Source organism: Bombyx mandarina, chromosome 12 (genome assembly GCF_030267445.1).
Source record: "Bombyx mandarina strain Sakado chromosome 12, ASM3026744v2".
Classification (NCBI taxonomy): Eukaryota; Metazoa; Arthropoda; class Insecta; order Lepidoptera; family Bombycidae; genus Bombyx; species Bombyx mandarina.
Genome location: NC_143219.1, coordinates 177716 through 198303, shown reverse-complemented (window position 1 = coordinate 198303; position 20588 = coordinate 177716). Strand labels below are relative to the sequence as shown.

General features: G+C 42.5%; 2 protein-coding genes across 2 annotated transcripts; both read right to left on the bottom strand.

Annotated features, from left to right (window-relative positions):
* Positions 1-3496: 3496 nt before the first annotated feature.
* LOC149501704 (uncharacterized) lies at positions 3497-5562 on the bottom strand. Its single transcript, XM_089731899.1, has 2 exons — positions 5031-5562; positions 3497-3799 (listed from the first exon to the last, which is right to left on the bottom strand). Exons 1-2 carry the CDS (start codon positions 5182-5184, stop codon positions 3630-3632), a joined length of 324 nt encoding a protein of 107 aa, XP_089588025.1. The 5' UTR covers positions 5185-5562; the 3' UTR covers positions 3497-3629.
* Positions 5563-8249: 2687 nt separating this feature from the next.
* LOC114251772 (protein toll) lies at positions 8250-17307 on the bottom strand. The gene is made up of 9 exons (XM_089731818.1): positions 17174-17307; positions 16594-16731; positions 14659-15394; positions 12327-12499; positions 11660-11805; positions 11360-11473; positions 10414-10773; positions 9575-9736; positions 8250-9424 (listed from the first exon to the last, which is right to left on the bottom strand). Exons 1-9 carry the CDS (start codon positions 17175-17177, stop codon positions 8612-8614), a joined length of 2646 nt encoding a protein of 881 aa, XP_089587944.1. The 5' UTR covers positions 17178-17307; the 3' UTR covers positions 8250-8611.
* Between the last annotated feature and the right edge of the window lie 3281 nt (positions 17308-20588).

The window sequence follows — 20588 nt, the reverse complement described above, 5'->3', positions numbered from 1 at the left end:
GATGGAATCTCGGAGGTGGTCGCCTAACGTTGTTAGTATTTGTTCTTGGGTCAGGTTGAGGGATAAATCTTTTATATAGCATTAGTTGGATTCTTTCTTCGGAAATAGCGAGACTTATAGCTGTATTTAAGTTTTTGGGGCTACGACACCTTACTATATTTTTTTATTTTATTTTTATTTATTTATTTATTTTTGTACACACAGAAAACAAGACACAGTACAGAGTAATAGGAAAATTATGTACAAAGGCACTGCTTATTTCTTTGAGAAATCTTTGAGAGAATATTTGACAATTGTGGATGTAGACCCATCAAAAAGTGGTGTAATGCAAGGTCTTCCATCGCTGCGGTGCGTCCTACGATTTCCGCTTTTTATTGTTACATGCTAGGGAGACCTCTGTTAGCAGTTGTGATAAACACGATTCTACTCTGAGTGCGAATTGACTGACGTTTTCTTGCGGGCCTTGTTTACTCTCTTGAAGCTCGGCTAGTAGATGAGTATAATGTTTTTGTTCCGAGAATTGTGTTCTCAAGAATTCTCTGAGTTGGTCCCAGGATGTAAAGTCCTTGACCGAGCAAGCAAGCTCCGCTTTACCTTGGAGTTGACTTAGAATATATTTAAACAGTATAGGTTTTTGTGGTTCCGTAGCCAAATCATGGGCGTTAGTGCAATTTATTAAGAACGAGTTTAGTGTTTCACGACAACCGTCATAGGATTTGATAAATTTAAATAATGTGTTTAACTCCATATTAATATGTTGTACAGAAGTTGACCTTGTCACCCTAGGTGACTTTACCGGTTCGGGGGATGGAGGTAATTCTGGGATGTCTAAGTGTAATTTATTGTCTTCGGACTTTGATATTGTGGCACTCTTAACCATTACGATGAAACAATTTGATGTTTTGATATTTAAAGAAATTAATAAACAGTGTCATCAAGATCTATTAACTACAATTAAAGTTATTTTAATTTAAATTCGAACATAGACATAAAATATAAAATGGTTTTATTTTCTATCAAGGATCCCTAACTTAATTATTAATTTGCAATGACCAGAGACTTACAGGTTTAAGATAACGCAGCTCAAAACTGCAACTCGGTGCATTCCGGACCGATAAGGCGACGTCTGGACGTGGATGTCGTATTTCGATGATTTTTATTTGCAGATGGATATTCAAATTTCTGCACTAAAGTTTGGGCGTTCTTGGATTTGGATGTTGAGATTGTGGTCTTCTGCTTTGAATTAGATTTTCTTCTTCGAGTGGATTTGATGAACTGTTAGCACTTGAAGTTTTGTTCACTTTTCACCGGGCACGGCACAGTTTATAAAGTTTCAGTTTTTATGTTTTTGGGATGCGCGAACTGGCGATTTTCGGATCCCACCGCTGCCACCAATTTGTTATGGGAATTCTCTCTGAGGTCGTTTTAAAAAAAGGAAAATTCTTAGGACACAACTATTTATTGGATATTGAATAACATGGATAATGACACTCAGAGTAATCCCGGCAGCCGCACCCGTACTCTAACACAGTTCACTGACTACTGACCGTTCTCCGGTCTCCTATCGAGTCTCTACCTCGGACCGTCTAGTCAGCGGTTCGAGGGTGTCAGCAGTTTAGGGTTCGGTAGGGATATATAACAGTACGATAAACGAATCTTTTGGTTATATTCAAATTTTTCAGTATGTTAAAAATTTGAATTGGCGCGTAGCCGCAACGATGCAACGCAATAACTGCAACACGGTCTTCTTTAAGCGTCCACTCCATATTTAAAAATGAGTAAAATTCTAAAAGTATACATTTTTATTTTCATGAACAATTCGAAATTCGAATTCAATAAACTTTTTTGTGGCCAGCATTCTAAAAGAAAAGTTTTTACTGTGTGACAATACTTATGACCTGACTAGTTATAGTACTATAATTTAAATAAAATAATCCTAATACTTTCATGACTACAGCCGTGTTCGTAAAAATAGATTGATTCCAGAAATGTGTAATAAGCTTCGATCAATAATAGTGCTATTGATCGAAGGTTTTTTTTTTTTTTGGTCAGGAGGAAATCGCCGGACTTCCGCCCTCCACTGGGGATAGAGGGCGGAGCATGTCAGAGTCGAACTGACTAAAACCTCCTGTCGCTCAACAACCAACGTCCAAACCTCGCATGAGACAGAACTCATGAAGAGGCAAAGGGGGGAAAGTGAAGCGTTTAGTGCGGAGCACATCTCTCCCATCACCCTCCCCCTCGGGACGCCGGACCGGCGGTCGTCGGCGCCACGACCACCAGCCCTCTCGGTCGGCAGGCTATCCGAAGCCCGCCTAGATGGCGCCGGTTAGAGTGAGCTATCCTACGAAATACCCCGCTGGACCAGAACCAGCGTGGGTCGAGGATAGCCGGCCTTCCATCACCCGGATGCTCTTGCGTAAAACGCGTGCAGAGCAGCTTGCACGTCGTCTTCTTAGGCCCCCCTCGCCGGTCCCCAGACCGACATGTGAGGAGGGGACCCGAAACACTTAGAGGGCCAGGGCTTGGGCGAGATCCGCCTCCCTGGCCCCCGCTCGACGGCGGCGGGATTGTGCGTCTCTCACGCGCCCCGCCGCCTCCTTCTGCGAGATGGTGCACTCGCAGAAGTCGAGCATCGCCTTCCACGACTCGTCGTCGCCGAGCATCGATGCCACAACACTCGGCAACGACAAGTCGTTTCCTACTTTTGCGACGAGGACACGGCGCCACCCCTCCCATGCGGGGCAGGCGACGAGCGTATGCTCTGCCGTGTCCAAGTCGCAATCACAATGGTGGCACTCTGCCGTCGGCTCGGCTCTGATCCGGTGCAGGAACTCACCGAAGCAACCATGCCCAGTGAGCACCTGCGTGAGCCGGAAAGTGAGGCGTCCTCTGTCACGATTCACCCAATCCACAAGGACCGGGCGAATCGCCTCGACGGTCCTACGACCGGCCGAAGGATCAGCCAGCCGCCTGGACCATGACTCCAGCATTGATCGAAGGTAACAAGACTCTACTAGGGGGATCAAAAGAGATCATTTAGTGAGAATGAGATAGAATATAATGACTATTGATAACTTAATAATTTATTTTTCTACATAGTCTCCGAGGCTCTACACAGCGAGTCCAGCTCTTTGCCAAGGCTTCAATCCATTTAAAAAAAAAGTTTTGTCTTGATTCTGCAAAAAGCTCTCGACGGCATCCATCACCTCGTTATCGTCTTCGTACCTGTTTCAGTTGTTACTACCTTTTGGAAAAAAAGAAAAGAGAATCGAAATTGTTTTTCTTTATTAATATTGCAAATATGAATCTGAGCTATACCTGCCAGTATTTATTTTTCCTAACAAGGAGTATGTCGTTCTCACTACTTTTTGATCACTCCTCGTATATAAGAAATGTCTGTGGTTGAGGGGCAGTAGGAGACACTGCTATCAATGAGACCATACTTCTACAGTTCAAATTAGAACTTTTCTACTTTTAATGGACGTATGAATAATGTTGGGTGTGCATTTAATATGCAAATTGAACAATCAAACACATTTATTACGTATAATAAAACAATGCGAGGCTTGGACGCGACACGCCGATTTACTCCACGCGGACCATAGCACGGCACAGCGGAGCAGAGATCAGTAGAGATGCGTGAACTGCACGACCACGATGAGGTAGGTGACGCAGATGCTGAGCACGGTCACGGGCAGCGTGCAGTCCAGCGAGAGCACCCGACACGCGCGGAGCCGGAACGGCCGAGCCGAGACGTACCCCGCGAACTGTTTCACTTTGCGACGATCATCTTCCACTGAACAGAAAAGTACTCATCACCATCAGTCAACAACCGACTTATTGTAAGGGATCCTATTGTTACGCGCAGAGGTTCGGGATAAATAAAAATTCTACCGAAGTATAAATTAAGACTGCATTGACACTTAGAATTCTCACAAAACAATTTAAAAATTTTAATTCAATTTTTTCGCTTCGCTTCAGGTGATTCGTTCGCTGTTTCGCCTCGAGTAGTTCCGATCACCAACAGAATTCGTGCCATCTCTGCCACGCTTTTATAGTCGATACGTCATCCCTAGATTTATCGAAAACATTCTGGACAAGTCGGGTAGCTTTGATGTGTTTCCGCTATCTGACAATAGATGGCGTTATACTTCTCGAGTTTTCTCTATGATTCTTGTTCTTTTGATATTCGTTTCGGCTATTCAGCGATAGATGGCGTTTCTCTAACCGGCCTAATACTATCATGGGAATCACTCTACGGAATTATCAGAGGTTGACCTGTGAGGCGATACTGACGTCATTAGACCAGAGTCCATTCCACAACTCTCCCTCATTTTCGAGCGTAGGTACATATTGTTACGCACTGAGGCTTGACATACATAAAACTTACACCGAAGCATAAATTAAAACTATTAGAAACACACGGAAAATCAAAAATTCATAATTAACTTCTTCTGCTCTACTTCAGGTAATCCGTTCGCTGTTTTGTTTCGAGTAGATCCGATTACTAATTATTTTCGTGTCACCTCTGCAAGCTTTTATAGTCGACACGACAACTCTCGACAATTATCGAGAACATTCGAGTCGTTTCGATATGTGTTTCCGCTATTTGATAATAGATGGCGTTACACTTCTCGAGCGCTCTCGATATAACTAGTTCTTCTGCTATTCGTTTCTGCTATTTAATTAATAACGACAGGTGGCGTTACTCTTAGCGGCATAACAATACTATTATGTACCCCTCGTACATATTATTGTTTTATTCTTTGTCACGCTCTACAACCTAGTTTTTGAGAGATTTCCTATAAACTATGTTTAACTAATAATTATATTTACTTCTAATTAGTAACACACTTTAATTTAAACTTTTCAGATTGGAGACGCAACCTTTCATAAACGCCCCGTAGTATGCGAGTGTCCGTGAGGTGACAGTCAATTAATTACTTGTAGGCAGTTATTGAATGTTAATGACAGATAATATATGTTAATGTGTGTGCAGCTGAGTACTGTGACCAAATAGCTCTTACGCAGGGAGTCGTCTGTCTGTAGAATGTTGTTGAGAGTGACTTTTATTTTCTGCGCCTCGCTCGCCATCATGTCCGCCGCGAGCACTGGCGCGAACGCAGACGAGAACAGCAGGACAGTTTCCAGATAACGAGGTGCTGTCCTAATAAATTTCATCTGAAATATGTAAACTTTTGTTAAAGATTTATGTTTGATATTTTGTACAGACTTTGGTAACTAGTTCACACCTGCTGCGCGATGAGCTCGTCTTCTCAACTAATAAAGGACACAATGACAGTGCGCAGGGTGAACACTACCGGCCCACCACTGTGTTATTGAACGGCATGAGCTTACAAATAATTTATAGGATCTGAGATTTTATAGAAAAACTGTAGATAGTGTTATTAAGTATATATTGTTTAGCATATTTTAGAATAATATGTTTGAGATATCAACGGGGAAGAAAATTAAAGAAGACCTGATGACATAGCGACTACGTTCAAAAAGCACTTAAAGAAAAAGAAAAGACCTTTATAGAATTACAGAACACATATTCCCCAGATTTGGTTACGAAATAGAAGTTAAAGACAGCATATAAAGAAAGTAAGAAGCCAGCTAAAAAGTATGTAGATATTATCAGGACCAAGGCACAAGATGCATTGTATGAGCCGCTAGAAAGACCTGAAGGACAAACACACCTGTATAGGATAGCCAATGCAAGAGAGAAGGATGGAAGAGATTTTAGCCACATTAAATGCCTGAAAGATAGTGCAGGAAGAGTGTTAACAAATTAAAGGAAATAAGAGATAAATGAAAGAGGTACTTTGAAGTTGAAAAGTTGAAGAATGAAGAAATTGACGAGTGGTGAACTATAAAATGTTTCGATTAATATTAGTGATGCATATAACTAGTCAGGTCATAAGTATTGTCACACAGTAAAAACTTTTCTTTTAGAATGCTGGCCACAAAAAAGTTTATTGAATTCGAATTTCGAATTGTTCATGAAAATAAAATATACATTTTTAGAATTTTACTCATTTTTAAATATGGAGTGGACGCTTAAAGAAGACCGTGTTGCAGTTATTGCGTTGCATCGTTGCGGTTACGCGCTAATTCAAATTTTTAACATACTGAAAAATTTGAATATAACCAAAAGATTCGTTTATCGTACCATCAAACGATACAATGAAGATTCTAGTGTAGATGACAGGTCAAGAAGTGGTCGCCCTCGGTCTGTTAGGACTCCAGCAGTGATAAAAGCTGTGAAGGCGCGAATTCAAAGAAATCCCAAACGTAAGCAGAAACTGTTGGCCCTTCAGATGGGGTTAAGCAGAACCACGGTGAAAAGGGTGTTAAATGAAGACTTAGGGCTTCGGGCATATCAAAAAAACAGAACATCGTTTGAATGCTCGTCTAATGGACCTGAGACTGAAGAGATTCCGCGCTTTGTTGAACCGGTACGCGGGAAAAAAATATCGGGAAATTCTTTTTTCGGATGAAAAATTTTTTACCGTAGAAGAGAGCTACAACAAACAAAATGATAAGGTGTACGCACACAGTAGTGAAGAAGCGAGCATCCATATTCCGCGTGTCCAACGAGGTCATTTTCCATCCTCGCTCATGGTATGGTTGGGAGTTTCTTATTGGGGCTTAACAGAGGTACATTTTTGTGAGAAAGGTGTAAAAACGAATGTAGTTGTGTATCAAAATACAGTCCTGACGAACCTTGTGGAACCTGTTTCTCATACCATGTTCAATAACAGGCACTGGGTATTCCAACAAGATTCGGCGCCAGCTCATAGAGCGAAGAGCACACAAGACTGGCTGGCGGCGCGTGAAATCGACTTCATCCGGCACGAAGACTGGCCCTCCTCCAGTCCAGATTTGAATCCGTTAGATTACAAGATATGGCAACACTTGGAGGAAAAGGCGTGTTCAAAGCCTCATCCCAATTTGGAGTCACTCAAGACATCCTTGATTAAGGCAGCCGCCGATATTGACATGGACCTCGTTCGTGCTGCGATAGACGACTGGCCGCGCAGATTGAAGGCCTGTATTCAAAATCACGGAGGTCATTTTGAATAAACTTTAGTGTCATAAGAATCTATGTTTTGTTAAATTCATTTTGGTATATGAATGGTTACATAATGAATAAACTTGTTTCAATTATTTTACATTATACATGTGACAGAATTTATGACCTGACTAGGTATATGTAAAAACGAGTAAACGTATTGACTTGTTAAATAATTAATAATTGCGATGCACGCGGAGTCCGGCGTTACAGACTGGGCGTGGGCAGGAGCAGGATGTCTCTCCAAGTGATATGTAGACAGTGACTAGTTACGCTATAAGGTACCGAAGTCGGAGCCCGAAAACAATGCCGATCTTCAAGTTCCTCAGGCAGGTAGCAATTTTTCTAAGGAAATACGCATCGTGCTGTCTTTGCGGACGACTTCCAAGATGAAGGTATCATCATCATGTCAGTCTGTATATGTCCACTGCTGAACATAGGCCTCTCTAATCCATCTCCAGTGCGGCCAGTCCGTTGCCACCTGCATCCAACGCGACCCAGCGATGTTCATTAGGTCGTCGGCCCATCTGCTTGGTGGCCGTCCCACACTGCGCTTGCCAGTACGTGGTCTCCACTCAAGAATCTTTCTGCTGAATCTGCCACAATAAAAAGGTATGGAATTAAGCAAAGACCAAAATATATTTACGTACCGTAATTATTGAAGATACGGCATAATATTGGAGGTACAAGCGTTCGGTGCGCTTGTGTTGCGAAGCAATCAATCATACATTCCGGTTTCAAGGGTGGGACAGAAGTTCATTAAAAATAATCAAACCGGGCCCGCTTTGTGGACCGATCTTTGATTTGGTTTTAGTAAAATCGTTATCAAACAGGATCCCTAGCTGGACTAATCTCCTCTCTCTCGCCTCTCTGAACATTTCACCGAAATCGGTTCAGCCGCTTCGGGTCCAATAGGGAACGTACTTACATCAACTTCTACACATCATGACAAAATTGAATGAGAGACTTGGGTCGCTTACCATCAGATGGAACGTGAGCCCCTACAGCACAATGTCTCGTCGCGGAGAGATAGTGATTCCGATCGAGCTTAATGTTCGCACTTAATGCTGATGAAGAGACCCCGCACGCCCGCGGACCACACCGCAACAGCCGCGACACTCAGACCGCTGCTAGCTGTGTTACAATGCTATCCCAATAATACTCTACATTATATGTACTTTACTACACTTTATTTCTATTTCAAAAATATATACATATGTCGGAGGACGCTCTCGTCTTCTTGCTTTAACATTTGTAATAAGATGATATCCATGCTACCAATCCTTTTTAAGTAACCCGCTTGTTTATGTAAATAAAAGAATAAAAGAGAGCATATTATTCATGAAAAGAATTTAAGCCTTGAGGTGTCAGTGATTTTGGTCCGATCTCGTTCGTCGGACGAACACCAGTTGCTTTAAGCCCTTCAAAATATATTTATCGCCCCGCACTCGCCGTGACAGTTTTATCAATAATTATTCAGAGGCTGTGTTCATATTAAATGTTGTTTAATGTTAGACCAAAGTTAAAGTGCTATAATTCAGCATTCGCTGGTGTATCAGGCAAACTAAAGAACTCTAGTGGCATATCTTGCCGCAGTCCAATCGGTGGATCGTCTTCTCTCATCCTCTGCATGACTTCCTCGCCGTCAGCTCTGTTCACTGTGTGCAGCCCGGCAGTACGCTTCCTGTGAGGCAGCGCGTATAAGAGCTTGTTCCAAAACAAGGCGTCTCCCCACCTGATGAACGTGTTCGTGGAGAGATATGCCCTCAGCTCGTCGTCGATCCTGGCGTCGTTAGTAACGTCATCGAGGAGGATGACAATGAGCCGAACTCGGCCATCTTCCAGAGCCTGGACGTGAGCCGTCCGGAACTCCAGCAGGGCCCACACCGACGACAGGAAGTTCTTGGAGAGCACGATGATCGTTCGCCGCGACTGCGCCACCGAGTGCGCGATGAGCGCCGGGACCCAGTTGCCGGGCACCCAGTCCCTGTAGTGCACGCACGCGCTGAACTCGTTCGGCGGGCCCTCTAGGCGCGGGAGCAGCGTGTCCGACACGAATGAACTGTCGCCGTAAGCGAACGATATGAACACGTCGTATCTTTTGTCCTTGTCTAGCTCGTCCTCAATCAGGCAGCACGAAAACCAGCCCGATGAGTACATAATCACGAGGATCTCGTTCCGGTACCGGTAGTACAACACTACCAGTATTAAGATGAGCAGGAAACAGAGTGATGCAGCCACGCCCGCGTACACCGGCAGACGTTCGTAGAAGCAGATCGCCCGCATGTTGGCCTGGTCGATCGAACCTCCGCCAATACAGGACAGGTCTCGGTAATCCTTGACCTATAAACAAAATCCTAAAAGAGTTTGATCAAGCCGTCAAAATTGTTTTTAATTAAATTGCTGGAGTCGTGAGCTCGCATGTTTTTGTGGGCCGTAACCACTTAACGTTGGAGTTCGGAAGCTCGTAAGTCCATGGACACTAATGAGAACCTGGTGCTGGTGCTGCTGCAGAGCGACGACGAAGGCGCTGTTGTTGCACAGACACGGGATGGGGTTCCCCGCTAGATGGTACTCCACTTTACTGGAGCCAAACATTTTCTGTAATACCTCTTCATCAACTGTGGACAGTCGGTTGTACCTGAGGTCCATCGTCTGGAAAAATCGAATGATTACTAAATCGATGATGTTTGGTAGATACATGATTATTTCTTAAGAACATTATTGAACTGTAAAAATATTTAGTTTTGATTGTAAGTACTGCCTACAACTCGTCATTTAGCAGCACTATCTAGTATTTGTAAATGTCACGAAACCGTTAACTTAAACGCCATTAGGTGTGAGAGTGTCAATTTTAACTAAATTCGGTTAATATCAGAAAAAAATAGTTGAGAAGTTCATATAAAAGACTTGATAGTATTTTTCTAACTGCATAGTTTTTTAGTGGCAGAACAATTTGGATCGCCCTCAAGCAGTTTAAGAAATACGACAAAGGGAAGATTTGCCAGCGAGCCGGAGTCGCTCCTCGCTAGACGACCGACCGCCGGCGCCGATGTTGTTGTTCAAAAGTTATCCGACCAATCCTGTAAACGTTGTTAGCGCGATCCCTAGTTTCCGGATTCTATGACATTAGCTACAAACGTTCTGGGATCTTCAAACGTGTCGGTCATTTTGGATGTCGCAAGTCAATATATTGTCGGTTTTAGTGAAGCCCTGACTAATGTGTATATAACGTGCTAAAGATAGCATCCTGTTAGAAATGTTTGACATTGGTAATGACAAAGGCGGCGGTGCTTTTAAGTTGATTGCCTCATTGGTCAATAAAAACTCGCCTCAAGTGTTTCTGGAAAGTCATGAAGGCTTAAGCTCTCAATGTGATTGTTCATCATCTTAATGTGCTTCGTATTATGAAGTCTTGGCATCACAGCGAGGCCAGCTCCCTCGCAGGTCAGTTTTGTGAAGCCGTCGTAGTATTCATAACATCTGCAGCCCAGGTAGCAGTCAATCTCGCATACGAGGGTATCGTAGGTCATGTAATGGAGAGGCACCGTTGCTGTCGATTCGGGTACAAAACATTCGAACTCTGGCAACTTGATGTACTGTGGTTTTTCCTGGAGGATCCTTGCAAACCAGTACCAACTGCAATTGCACGAGTATGGTGTGTCTAACCAAAGTTTGGCTGATGTAGTATTCTGTAAAATAAACAAGAAAACTGTATTGTAACATTATGCCAATGCAGCTGCCGAAAACAATGGGCTACATAGAGAGCGGCGTTGGTCTCTCTGTTAACGTAGTGCTGTAGAATTATAGACCAGGTCATGGTCTCCACGATGCGATATGCCTTTTGGACCTCTGCAATACTACAGTGCGAAAGCTATTATAATAATCCACCGCGTGACACAATATCGTATTCAACTCTCAGCTGTGTCTGAGCTGTGTGTGCCACTATCCTGCTCAAACCGGAACAGGTGATGCTTTGCACAAAGACACCATCCAATAAATTGTATTAATGCTAAATAAATACAAAATCTTCTTGCATCGGTAAAAGCAGAGCTGACATTACGTGCTGCCGTGATTGCAGACACTCAGTGATGGTTAGGGATTGACTTTGACAAAATACGTCTTGCTGGGTCTCCATGTTCTTAGACAAAATTACGTGATACGACAATCCCTGAATCTCGCGCAATCGTGCATTGTTAACGAAAATAACTCAAACTCTCCCTTTACATCGCTTTAAAGAAAGAAATACAATAGAATTATCTAATTAAAATATCAAACCTGGTCCAACATAACTTTCTCAAAGTCATCTCTGCTGTACATAATGGCTAAGTCTGTGTTCCTGCGCAAATCTACTTCCCAATTTTTGTATCTCAACAGTTCAATGTCGCTGTACTGGAAATATAAATTAAAACTATAAACATGTTTTCTTTTTATTTTTTATTAATCTAATTATTTAATAACGTTTCTAATCATAACATTTATCTAATTGTTATTGGCACTTAGCCAGTTCACAAAATACTACACGACTTAGCTCGTTTGTGAAGTGTCTCCACGCAGGATGTTGGAACTGGTGTTTACCTGAAGAGCAGTTATGGGTGTGTGAGTGAGGTTGAGTAGCTGTAGCGAGGGCATGGCCTCCCCCCACTCCGGACAGATCGTGCGGGCGTCGCTGTATCGCAGTGAGAGCTCGGTCAGGGACGACAACACCGGCCACGGAAATATCTCTGTAATTTCAATGACATCACCACCTGAACATTTAGGAGGTTCATAAAACACTCTTGAAAGTGTAAGCGAACTTTACAGCTGTAGTAAGTTACAGTTTCCTGGTACGCAATAGTAACAAAAAGCATCCTACTCGACGGCGTGGCCCGGTCGTAGTCAGTATTTATAGAGGGGGACCCCAAGGCTCGCAGTGACGGCCCATAGGTCCCCTTAATAAGTCAAGCATTTTTTTATTTTACAAGTTTTATTTTTATCACACGATTTTATTGATTCCTTATAATAACCTGTCTCAGAATTTTGACAAGTTTTGTTTTGTCGCAGAACGCAATGCGAGGACACCGGGCGCCCCTTCAGTACTACACGTATTATGCCGTACGATGAGGTACTGCGACCTATGACGTAAATACTTAAAAACGGAATGAAGTAAAATGATTTCAAATGAAACAAGTTGAAAACAAAAGATAAGGCAATATTTTGAACCCTTCAAAACCCACAATTGTTTTAATGCGAAATAAATAAAAACCTCCATAGTGCGACCAGTTTACTCGGCACCGGTGAGCCTGGTCAGCGCCGTCCACCCTCAGCGCGAGCAGGGACTGCAGCCGAGACAGCAGGCCCAACGACATCGCCGACACCAAGTTCACTGACACGTCCAGATACTGAAGATGCAACATCTGCTGGGCTTCGAACAAATGGCTGGAAAGAAAAACAATACGATTACGCGTTATAGAGCCACCCCTTCTTAACTCATAGGCACAGCCCACTGAGTTTCTCGCCGGATCTTCTCAGTGGGTCGCGTTTCCGATCCGGTGGTAGATTCTGCGAAGCACTACTCTTGCTAGGGCCAGTGTTAGCAACACTTTCGGTTTGAGCCCCGTGAGCTCACCTACATGTTAAGGTGAAGCTGAAATATCCTCTCAAGGCTATCAGCATAGGTATAAAAAAGCGACCCCACAAGAATGCTAACATCTGCTGTTCTGCTGTCAAACGGCTACAACTACACTCATCGTATTCAGTAATTCAGTAATCTACTACTTTGTGATCAAAATTAAATCTATTTTAAAATTAACACTCTTGTTGTTGGTTAGAGAGCCGTCTCCAGTAGGGATCTCTGCTAGAGAGTTCATGACGCGGATCGAAATCACAACGGTATCACTTTACAGTAAAGTTATGAAGTTACTTCTATAACTATAATTAGACGCAAGTGTAGCAGCGATCCCGTTTGCAAGCGGACAGCGGCTTCGTGAAAGTGAAATGAGAGTAAGAGAGAGTGCGAAAATGTGACCCACACAAATCCGTTCCGATCCTGCATATACTAGTCAGTCGCGTTCAAAACAAGTTGGCTGGCGGCTATCTCCTCGCGTTCCTTCCTATCGATCATCTTATCTCGTTGAAATATCACAATCGTCAACATGTAATCAAATTGCTCCAATCTTAGAAAATAATTTATACAAGAATAAAAACCGATTATTACCGATTAGTAATTCGTTTTTCTTATTTAAATATTTATATTAGTACATTAAAAAAACAATCTTCAAATCGAAACAAACTTCATGGTAAATTGCTGGCTCAACTGTTTGGGAAATGACTGAATTCTCTCCTCTCAGCTTCCTCAAAAGATACCAAGCTTCTTTAGATTGAATGTTGATCGCAAAGTAGTACAGTAGTACTGTTACAGCAGTGCCGGAGACCAATCATTTATTTATTTATTGTATAGATGGGTGGACGAGATCACAGTCCACCAGGTGTTAAGGGTAAATACCGCCACCCACCTTGATGTATGAGTTCTAAGGTCTCAGTATAGTTACAATGCCTGCCCCACCCTTCAAACCGAAACACATTACCACTTCACGGCAGAAATAGGCAGGGCGGTGGTACCTACCCGCACGGACTCACAAGAGGTCCTACCACCAGTAATGTATAGTCTACGTGATGACGGTTATTATTATTATTCATATAAATAGCTGTTTCTTTGTATATTATTATTATATATTTTTTATAAATCATTGTGAATAAAATAAAGTTGATAACTTTGTATATCAGTTTTTTTTTATCAATAAAAAATCGTAATAAAAATGTATACCCGATTATTTTTTTTATTGCTTATGTTGGTGGACGAGCTCACAGCCCACCTGGTGTTAAGTGGTTACTGGAGCCCATAGACATCCACAACGTAAATGCGCCACCCACCTTGAGATATAAGTTCTAAGGTCTCAAGTATAGTTACAAAACCGAAACGCATTACTGCTTCACGGCAGAAATAGGCAGGGTGGTGGTACCCACCCGCGCGGACTCACAAGAGTTTCTACCACTAGTAATTACGCAAATTATAATTTTGCGGGTTTGATTTTTATTACACGATGTTATTCCTTCACCGTGGAAGTCAATCGTGAACATTTGTCGAGTACGTATTTCATTAGAAAAATTGGTACCCGCCTGCGGGATTCGAACACCGGTGCATCGCTCAACACGAATACGCCGGACGTCTTATCCCTTAGGCCACGACGACTTCTATATACGACGATTTTCTTTATACCTCGAATAGAACTTAATAAAATTAATATTTTTATAATAATGAACTTCGTTCCTATCCGGTGTCCCACGACACCGCATTTCTTTTTTATTACACGATGGTAATCCTTCACCATGGAAGTCAATCGTAAACATTTGTTAAGTACGTATTTTATTAGAAAAATAGGTACCCGCCTGCGGGATTCGAACACCGGTGCATCGCTACACACGAATGCACCGGACGTCTTCAAAATCAATCAGCCCAGGCTGTCCTCGAGCTTTACTACTCTTTGTTTGTACACTGTACAGTTACACAATTATGCCTAGCATATGTACATACTTACTTTAATTTCTCGATATAGTTGTTCGAAACGTCCAGAACTGTCAAATTCACTGCGCCGGCTGCCAGGTCGGCGGGCAACGAGTTCACGTGGCACTCGCTGATGACGATAGCGCTCAAGCTGGGACTTGAAAACATTTGGGCGGGAAGCCGGTACAACTCCGTCAGTCGAAGCATCTGAATCGTTATCAGTTTTTGGCAATTTGCTAACCATCGATCGGGAAGAAAATTAATTTTCCAGTCCATTATTATCAAATCTTCTAACTCGGAACAACCTCCCCAGGGCTGGCCGACGCTCCTCGGAGATCCAGTGCTTATAGTAACGAATGTGAGTTTATTGTGTGCGGGCAGTGGAGGCATGATAACGTTCTCAACAGTTAAATTCTTCAAGTCCGGCAGTGAGTCAAGGAATCGAAGATCCAGAGAGGTGTAGGACGTCTCGCAGTCTATTTGCAATGTATGAAATGTATCGTTTCCATCGAAATGCTGAGCAGAAAGCCCTGTATCGTTGCTGCAGGTCACGAAGAACAGTGTGAGATGATGGAATCTCGTAATGCTTAATTTCCTTACGGCGTCGGTGTAAGTCCCTCGCGGAACACCGCAGTCGTTCACCATTACCTTGTCGTAAACTGATAACTCTCGGAACTTGGGTAGCGACGGGTCGTCTATAGTCAAGTTCGAGTTAAAACAATAATATCTCAAATCTGTACCCGGACGCACGAAGACGACAAGCCTGATTCCTGTAAGATCAAGCAAATGCTATAATGACGTATGTTCGTGCGTGGTGCAGCAATCGTAGCTGTAACACGCGGCCGCGCTCATCTCCCCGCAGGCCGTAGATCTACCCCTCGGAACTAGTACCTTTTTGGATGTATGAACATGCACGCAATGCTTTATGATAATCGACTGAGTAGTTAAGACGGTACAAAGTAAGACGGTGCCACATGCCAGTGGACGTCTCGTTTTGGTAATCAGAATTAGCCCCCTAAATTGTGTGATATCGATTTCTATATATGAGGTTATTTGCAAGTCAAAGATCTACTTTAATCAGCCCGCAACCACCTATGTATTACGAGAGGAAATTAAACGCTGCATTAAGAAAATTCAGCCACAATTGGCATCATAGCGCATGGTAGTCCTTTCATCCTTCTATCGATGTCGCCTGTTCGTGTGATGAATAATTTCTGTCTATTCTGCGAACTAAGTGCAATATCTCTGAAAACGTGTTCGGATGATTGTTATACATCACACACGCATACAGGTCTATGCATAATAGACGAGGCTTAAAAGTGTTCAAGTTACGACTGCCTTCATGCTTTGATTTGAAATTATAAAGTGTTTAAAGGATGCTTAGGTACACTAGACAAGCCTGCGTCGCGAGGAGCTGTTACGGTTATCAAATACTTATTTCCAATACAGTACAATTAATACAATATAACTATCCACTCTCTCAATTTAGATTAAACTAAGTACAGTGTGTGAAATTTCAAAAAATTTCGTTCATTTAGAAGTTCATTGACAAAAACGTGACCCAGAAGTAAATATGTATTTTGAGAAGGGTTTGGGATTACATTCGGATGTAGCGTCCTCTGTCAAAAAAGAAGGTCGTAAAATTATGTTATTTTTATAACTTATGTAACTTATCGCGATATATATTACCTACATTTTTTAACTTTAAGCAGATTTGATAGAATTGCGGGGGAGAGCGTTAATCAATCAGCAGCAACGCGCATTGTATTTGATTACACTGTTTTGTGGCTAAAAGCGCATGATGTTCCTCTTTGATTCGTTTTCACACTTTCAGTGTAGGAGCGGGAGATACCAATATGTGGAACCAAAGTAAGCTCTTATTTTACGTGGATCTCGATATATTTTTGTGTAATTCTCTTGGAAATATAAAATTGGTTTTTCTGTTCGAAAGTGACTAAGCAATTTATACCTCTAACTGTATACGCGTGTGTCATATTCCCCACGACTTCCGAGTAAGAGCATTGAGCCGGTGGCGGGGGACACTCTGGCAATTGTACTTGCGCAGACAGCCCCACACAGCACAGGACAACCAGCAGCAGCTGCTCATCTGAAATTGATTTCTGTCAAAGCCAATGTACGCATAAATGTTTACCATTCAGGGCTTTCAATAAGAATAAATTAATACAGAAAGGCAAAACAGCTAAGTTACATCTTCTGTTATGGACCTATAATACTTTTTCTTTATGTTGTTGAGTAGTTCTTGACGAGCTCTGATGTTCTCAACGGAAAATTGCGGATTTACATCTAATTCTAAGTTCTAATTTGTCGTTTGTTAACTGATTTTCTTTTTTTCATTTAATAGTTATTGGCAAGCATTAGAATAAGATTTTGTAGAAATGGTTTATATTTTTAAAAGTCAATAATAGAACAAAGGATGAAATGTGATACATAAAATTAATTTAAACATTAACGTGTGAGGTTATGGTAGAATATCGAATATTAAGCGAAAACCATAATAGTAATATTGAAATAGTGTGTACATTACATACCCATTACAGGGAGGACGCTACCGAAGCATGCGAATACCTCGACTGCTAAATATTGTATAATAACATATGAGCATTTTTAGAGTTTATTGGTTTTCGCCACGATAATACAAGGAAAATGACGTCGGCTGATTAATCTCATGTATTATTTTAATTTGTGTGTAATCACGAATTAGAGGGGGAGAACTAGAGGAAGTCGTTTGAAGCGTCTGTGCTTAAACGATAACACGCCCGATCGAGCAACGCGACAGTGCTGGGCTGTCGCAGGCAAGTCATGAACTTGCTAATAAATGGAGGGTTCAAATCTACAGGAAAGTAGCGCTAAATGTTAAGCAGCCGTCGTGTAGAAATATTTTTCCGTAACATAGATTTTTAGTCAACGAGAAGGAGTCCGTAGAGCACACGCTCGCGCGCTGCACCGCCTGGTTGTAGCAACGCGCCGCCCTTGTCGCGGTCATGGGGGATGGCCGTCGCTGCCGACCGTCGTAGCGACGGTGCTCGACAACGATGTTTCCTGGGAGACGGTCGATTTCTGCGAGTCTGCAATCTCGCAGAAGGAGGCGGCGGAGCGAGATAGAGGGAACTCTTACCTTAAGGACGTGTCTAGGGCGAGGACGGTGTCTTGCTCCTACGTGATCAGGATTCGGGGAGTAGTCAGCGGCGGCAACGATAAGGCAATTATCATGACGCATAGCCTTATCGAAGTAACGTTCCGACACTGACTTTAAGTGTTTGCGGATCGATTCGAAGCCCAGGTCGTCGTGTAGGTGGACGTTCCGCGGAATTGTAGGGATAGGAGAGTGTCTGTGTGTGTGGGCCACGCGAGCGAACACCACACTCGCGTAAGTCATAACGGGCCTTATGTAAGTTTTGTAAAGTGTCACTTTGTTCCGAAGGGACATTTTACTCCGTTTACTTAATATGGGATAAAGTCTGCCGAGAATAAACGCGGCACGTTCGCGATCTGTTTTAATATGCGGAAGGAATGTCATGGATGCATCCAGGATGACTCCCAAGTACTTGATCTTCCTGGCACAGGGTAGGGTTGGCCAAAGAGGGTGATCGGAGGTGTGAGATTTCTCTTCCTAATGAGGGAAGAATTCGTGTAGAGTTCCCCTTTGAGATAGCACTGCTGTGCTTTTCACTGGGTTGATATGCGCCATTTTCGGAACCACTGTTCAGGGGTCATGGCTGCGCTCTGTAGCTTACTCGCTTTAAGGGATTTGTAGACTCGAGTAGAAAACCGTTGTGTCGTCGGCGAATAAGGCTGAGTCGGTGGCGACCGGGGAATGTCGTTGATGAATAAACTAAATAGGAGCGGCGAGAGGACAGAGCCTTGTGGGACTCTAGCCGTCGCGGTGAGGAGCGGGTTCCCTCGACTCGATATCGAAAAGAGCGGTTCGACAAGAAATCCAGTATGATGAGCATGAGACTGTGCGGTACGCCCATGTTGAAATGTTTGAAAATCTTGTCAAACGCTGTTGCGACGTCGAAGAAGAGAGCTCCCGTGTATAACAGTTTTGGTTGTTCATCGATGAGAATGACCTTGGATGAGACGAAGTCTCTAAGACGTTTGTAGAGCAGGCGCTCATACAGTTTGCCTAGAGACATGAGGAGGTTAATCGGGCGGTAATTCGTCGAATGATTTATTGGTTTACCGGGTTTATGTATGCCGATAACGTTCGCTTTTTTCCACACCGCGGGAAAGATGCAGTTCATCATAGCGGCATTGAAAATAGATGCCAATATCACGATGAGTTGGGCGGGTAGAACCGTAATACCGCGGTTAGAAATACCGTCTGAACCGAGTAGATTGATGTCTCGAAGTGAGGAAGCGAGGGAGAATCGAGTGTGATGCAGTGCAGGACAGGCATTTATAGTAAATGGCTCTCCTACCTTTAGGGGCGTGAATTCTATCATTCCTAACCGTGACATAATTGAGATTTTAGAGGATTTTAGAGTCGCGCGTAGTAAGGGCTGGTGGTTTTTGGGCGATGCGGCGGTTATAGTAGTTAGCGTGGTGACTCTGTGTTCAGCATTAGACACAGCTGGAAGGTTCGGTTGCAGTATCCATATCGTCTGGCCATAAATACTGTTACATTAAAAATAAAAATAAATCTATTGCAATTTTTTTTTATTGCTTAGATGGTTGGACGAGCTCACAGCCCACCTGGTGTTAAGTGGGTACTGGAGCCCATAGACATCTACAACGCAAATGCGCCACCCACCTTGAAACATAAGTTCTAAGGTCTCAGTATAGTTACAACGGCTGCCCCACCCTTCAAACCGAAACGCATCACTGCTCCACGGCAGAAATAGGCAGGGCGGTGGTAGCTACCCGTGCGGACTCACAAGAGGTCCTACTACCAGTAATTACCTAAATAATAATTTTGCGGCTTTGATTTTTAAAATTTAAAATGTTGCTCAATTGTAAAAAAAATCTCATCCGTAAACAAAAAAATTCTATGACCTCCCTTTGCGTACCGCTTCAGTAGTTGTTTCGATTTTACCACCCTATTCTCTTTTAAATTATCAGTTAAGAAATGACCAGTACGTCTCTTATAGGCTGCAAATCCTAAGTCATCTTTTAAAATACGCGACACGGTTCTTCATGCTTCACGGCTTCATGGCTATCTTCATCTCCCGAGATGAAATATTTTGCTTTCGGACAGGATTTCTTCGAATTCTTTCCCTTATTGCTTTGACCACCTTTTCCATACGAACACTACGTGGACGGCCAGATCTTTTTCTGTCACAAACAGAGGAGGTCTCATTTCACCTGTTATTAGCCCGGTACACAAACATTTTACTAATACCAAGCGTATGGAGAGCTTTAAAAATTGCATTTGGCTTCATACCTACTTTGTGTAATGCAATCACAGCGATTCGGTTCTCTTTATCACCCCACTCCATTTTAATATCGCAAAATATTGTACAATGTATTGGCGCCAAAATGAGAAAACTCAATGAGCAATCATAATATAAAAATGACAGATTCCAAATTCAAATGTAATATTTTGTTTATTTTTAATTGTAACAGTATTAATGGCCAGACTAAGTACAATATTATTATTGTGCCTGTACTTTTTTTTGTTACTTAGATAGGTGGATGAGCTCACAGCCCACCTGGTGTTAATTGGTTACTGGAGCCCATAGAGCACATAGCCCTCTAGTTTGAGCATAATTAAATATGAAAAAAAAATATAGAAAATAACGTTAGGTAATTAAAATCGAATGTCTAATATTTACTCTGACCGCTGCAATCATAGTTTTACTTGAGTTTGTATTATTCTTTACCAACACTAACGATTGAACTAAACCCATAATTTAGTTGCAATTATCATGAAACGCGAAATGTGTACCGCAATGATAATACGGTTCGGAATTGAAATAAAAAAATACAAGTTTCTGTGAGAAT

Coding starts and splice junctions, on each gene's coding strand:
- LOC149501704 (XM_089731899.1), bottom strand. CDS start 5,184: ATGAAATTTATTAGGACAGCACCTCGTTATCTGGAAACTGTCCTGCTG. Junction 3,800..5,030: donor ACAGACAGACGACTCCCTGC/GTAAGAGCTATT, acceptor TTTTCTGTTCAG/TGGAAGATGATCGTCGCAAA.
- LOC114251772 (XM_089731818.1), bottom strand. Junction 15,395..16,593: donor ACACGCGTATACAGTTAGAG/GTATAAATTGCT, acceptor TTGATCTTACAG/GAATCAGGCTTGTCGTCTTC. Junction 9,737..10,413: donor ACTTTCCAGAAACACTTGAG/GCGAGTTTTTAT, acceptor CGATTTTTCCAG/ACGATGGACCTCAGGTACAA.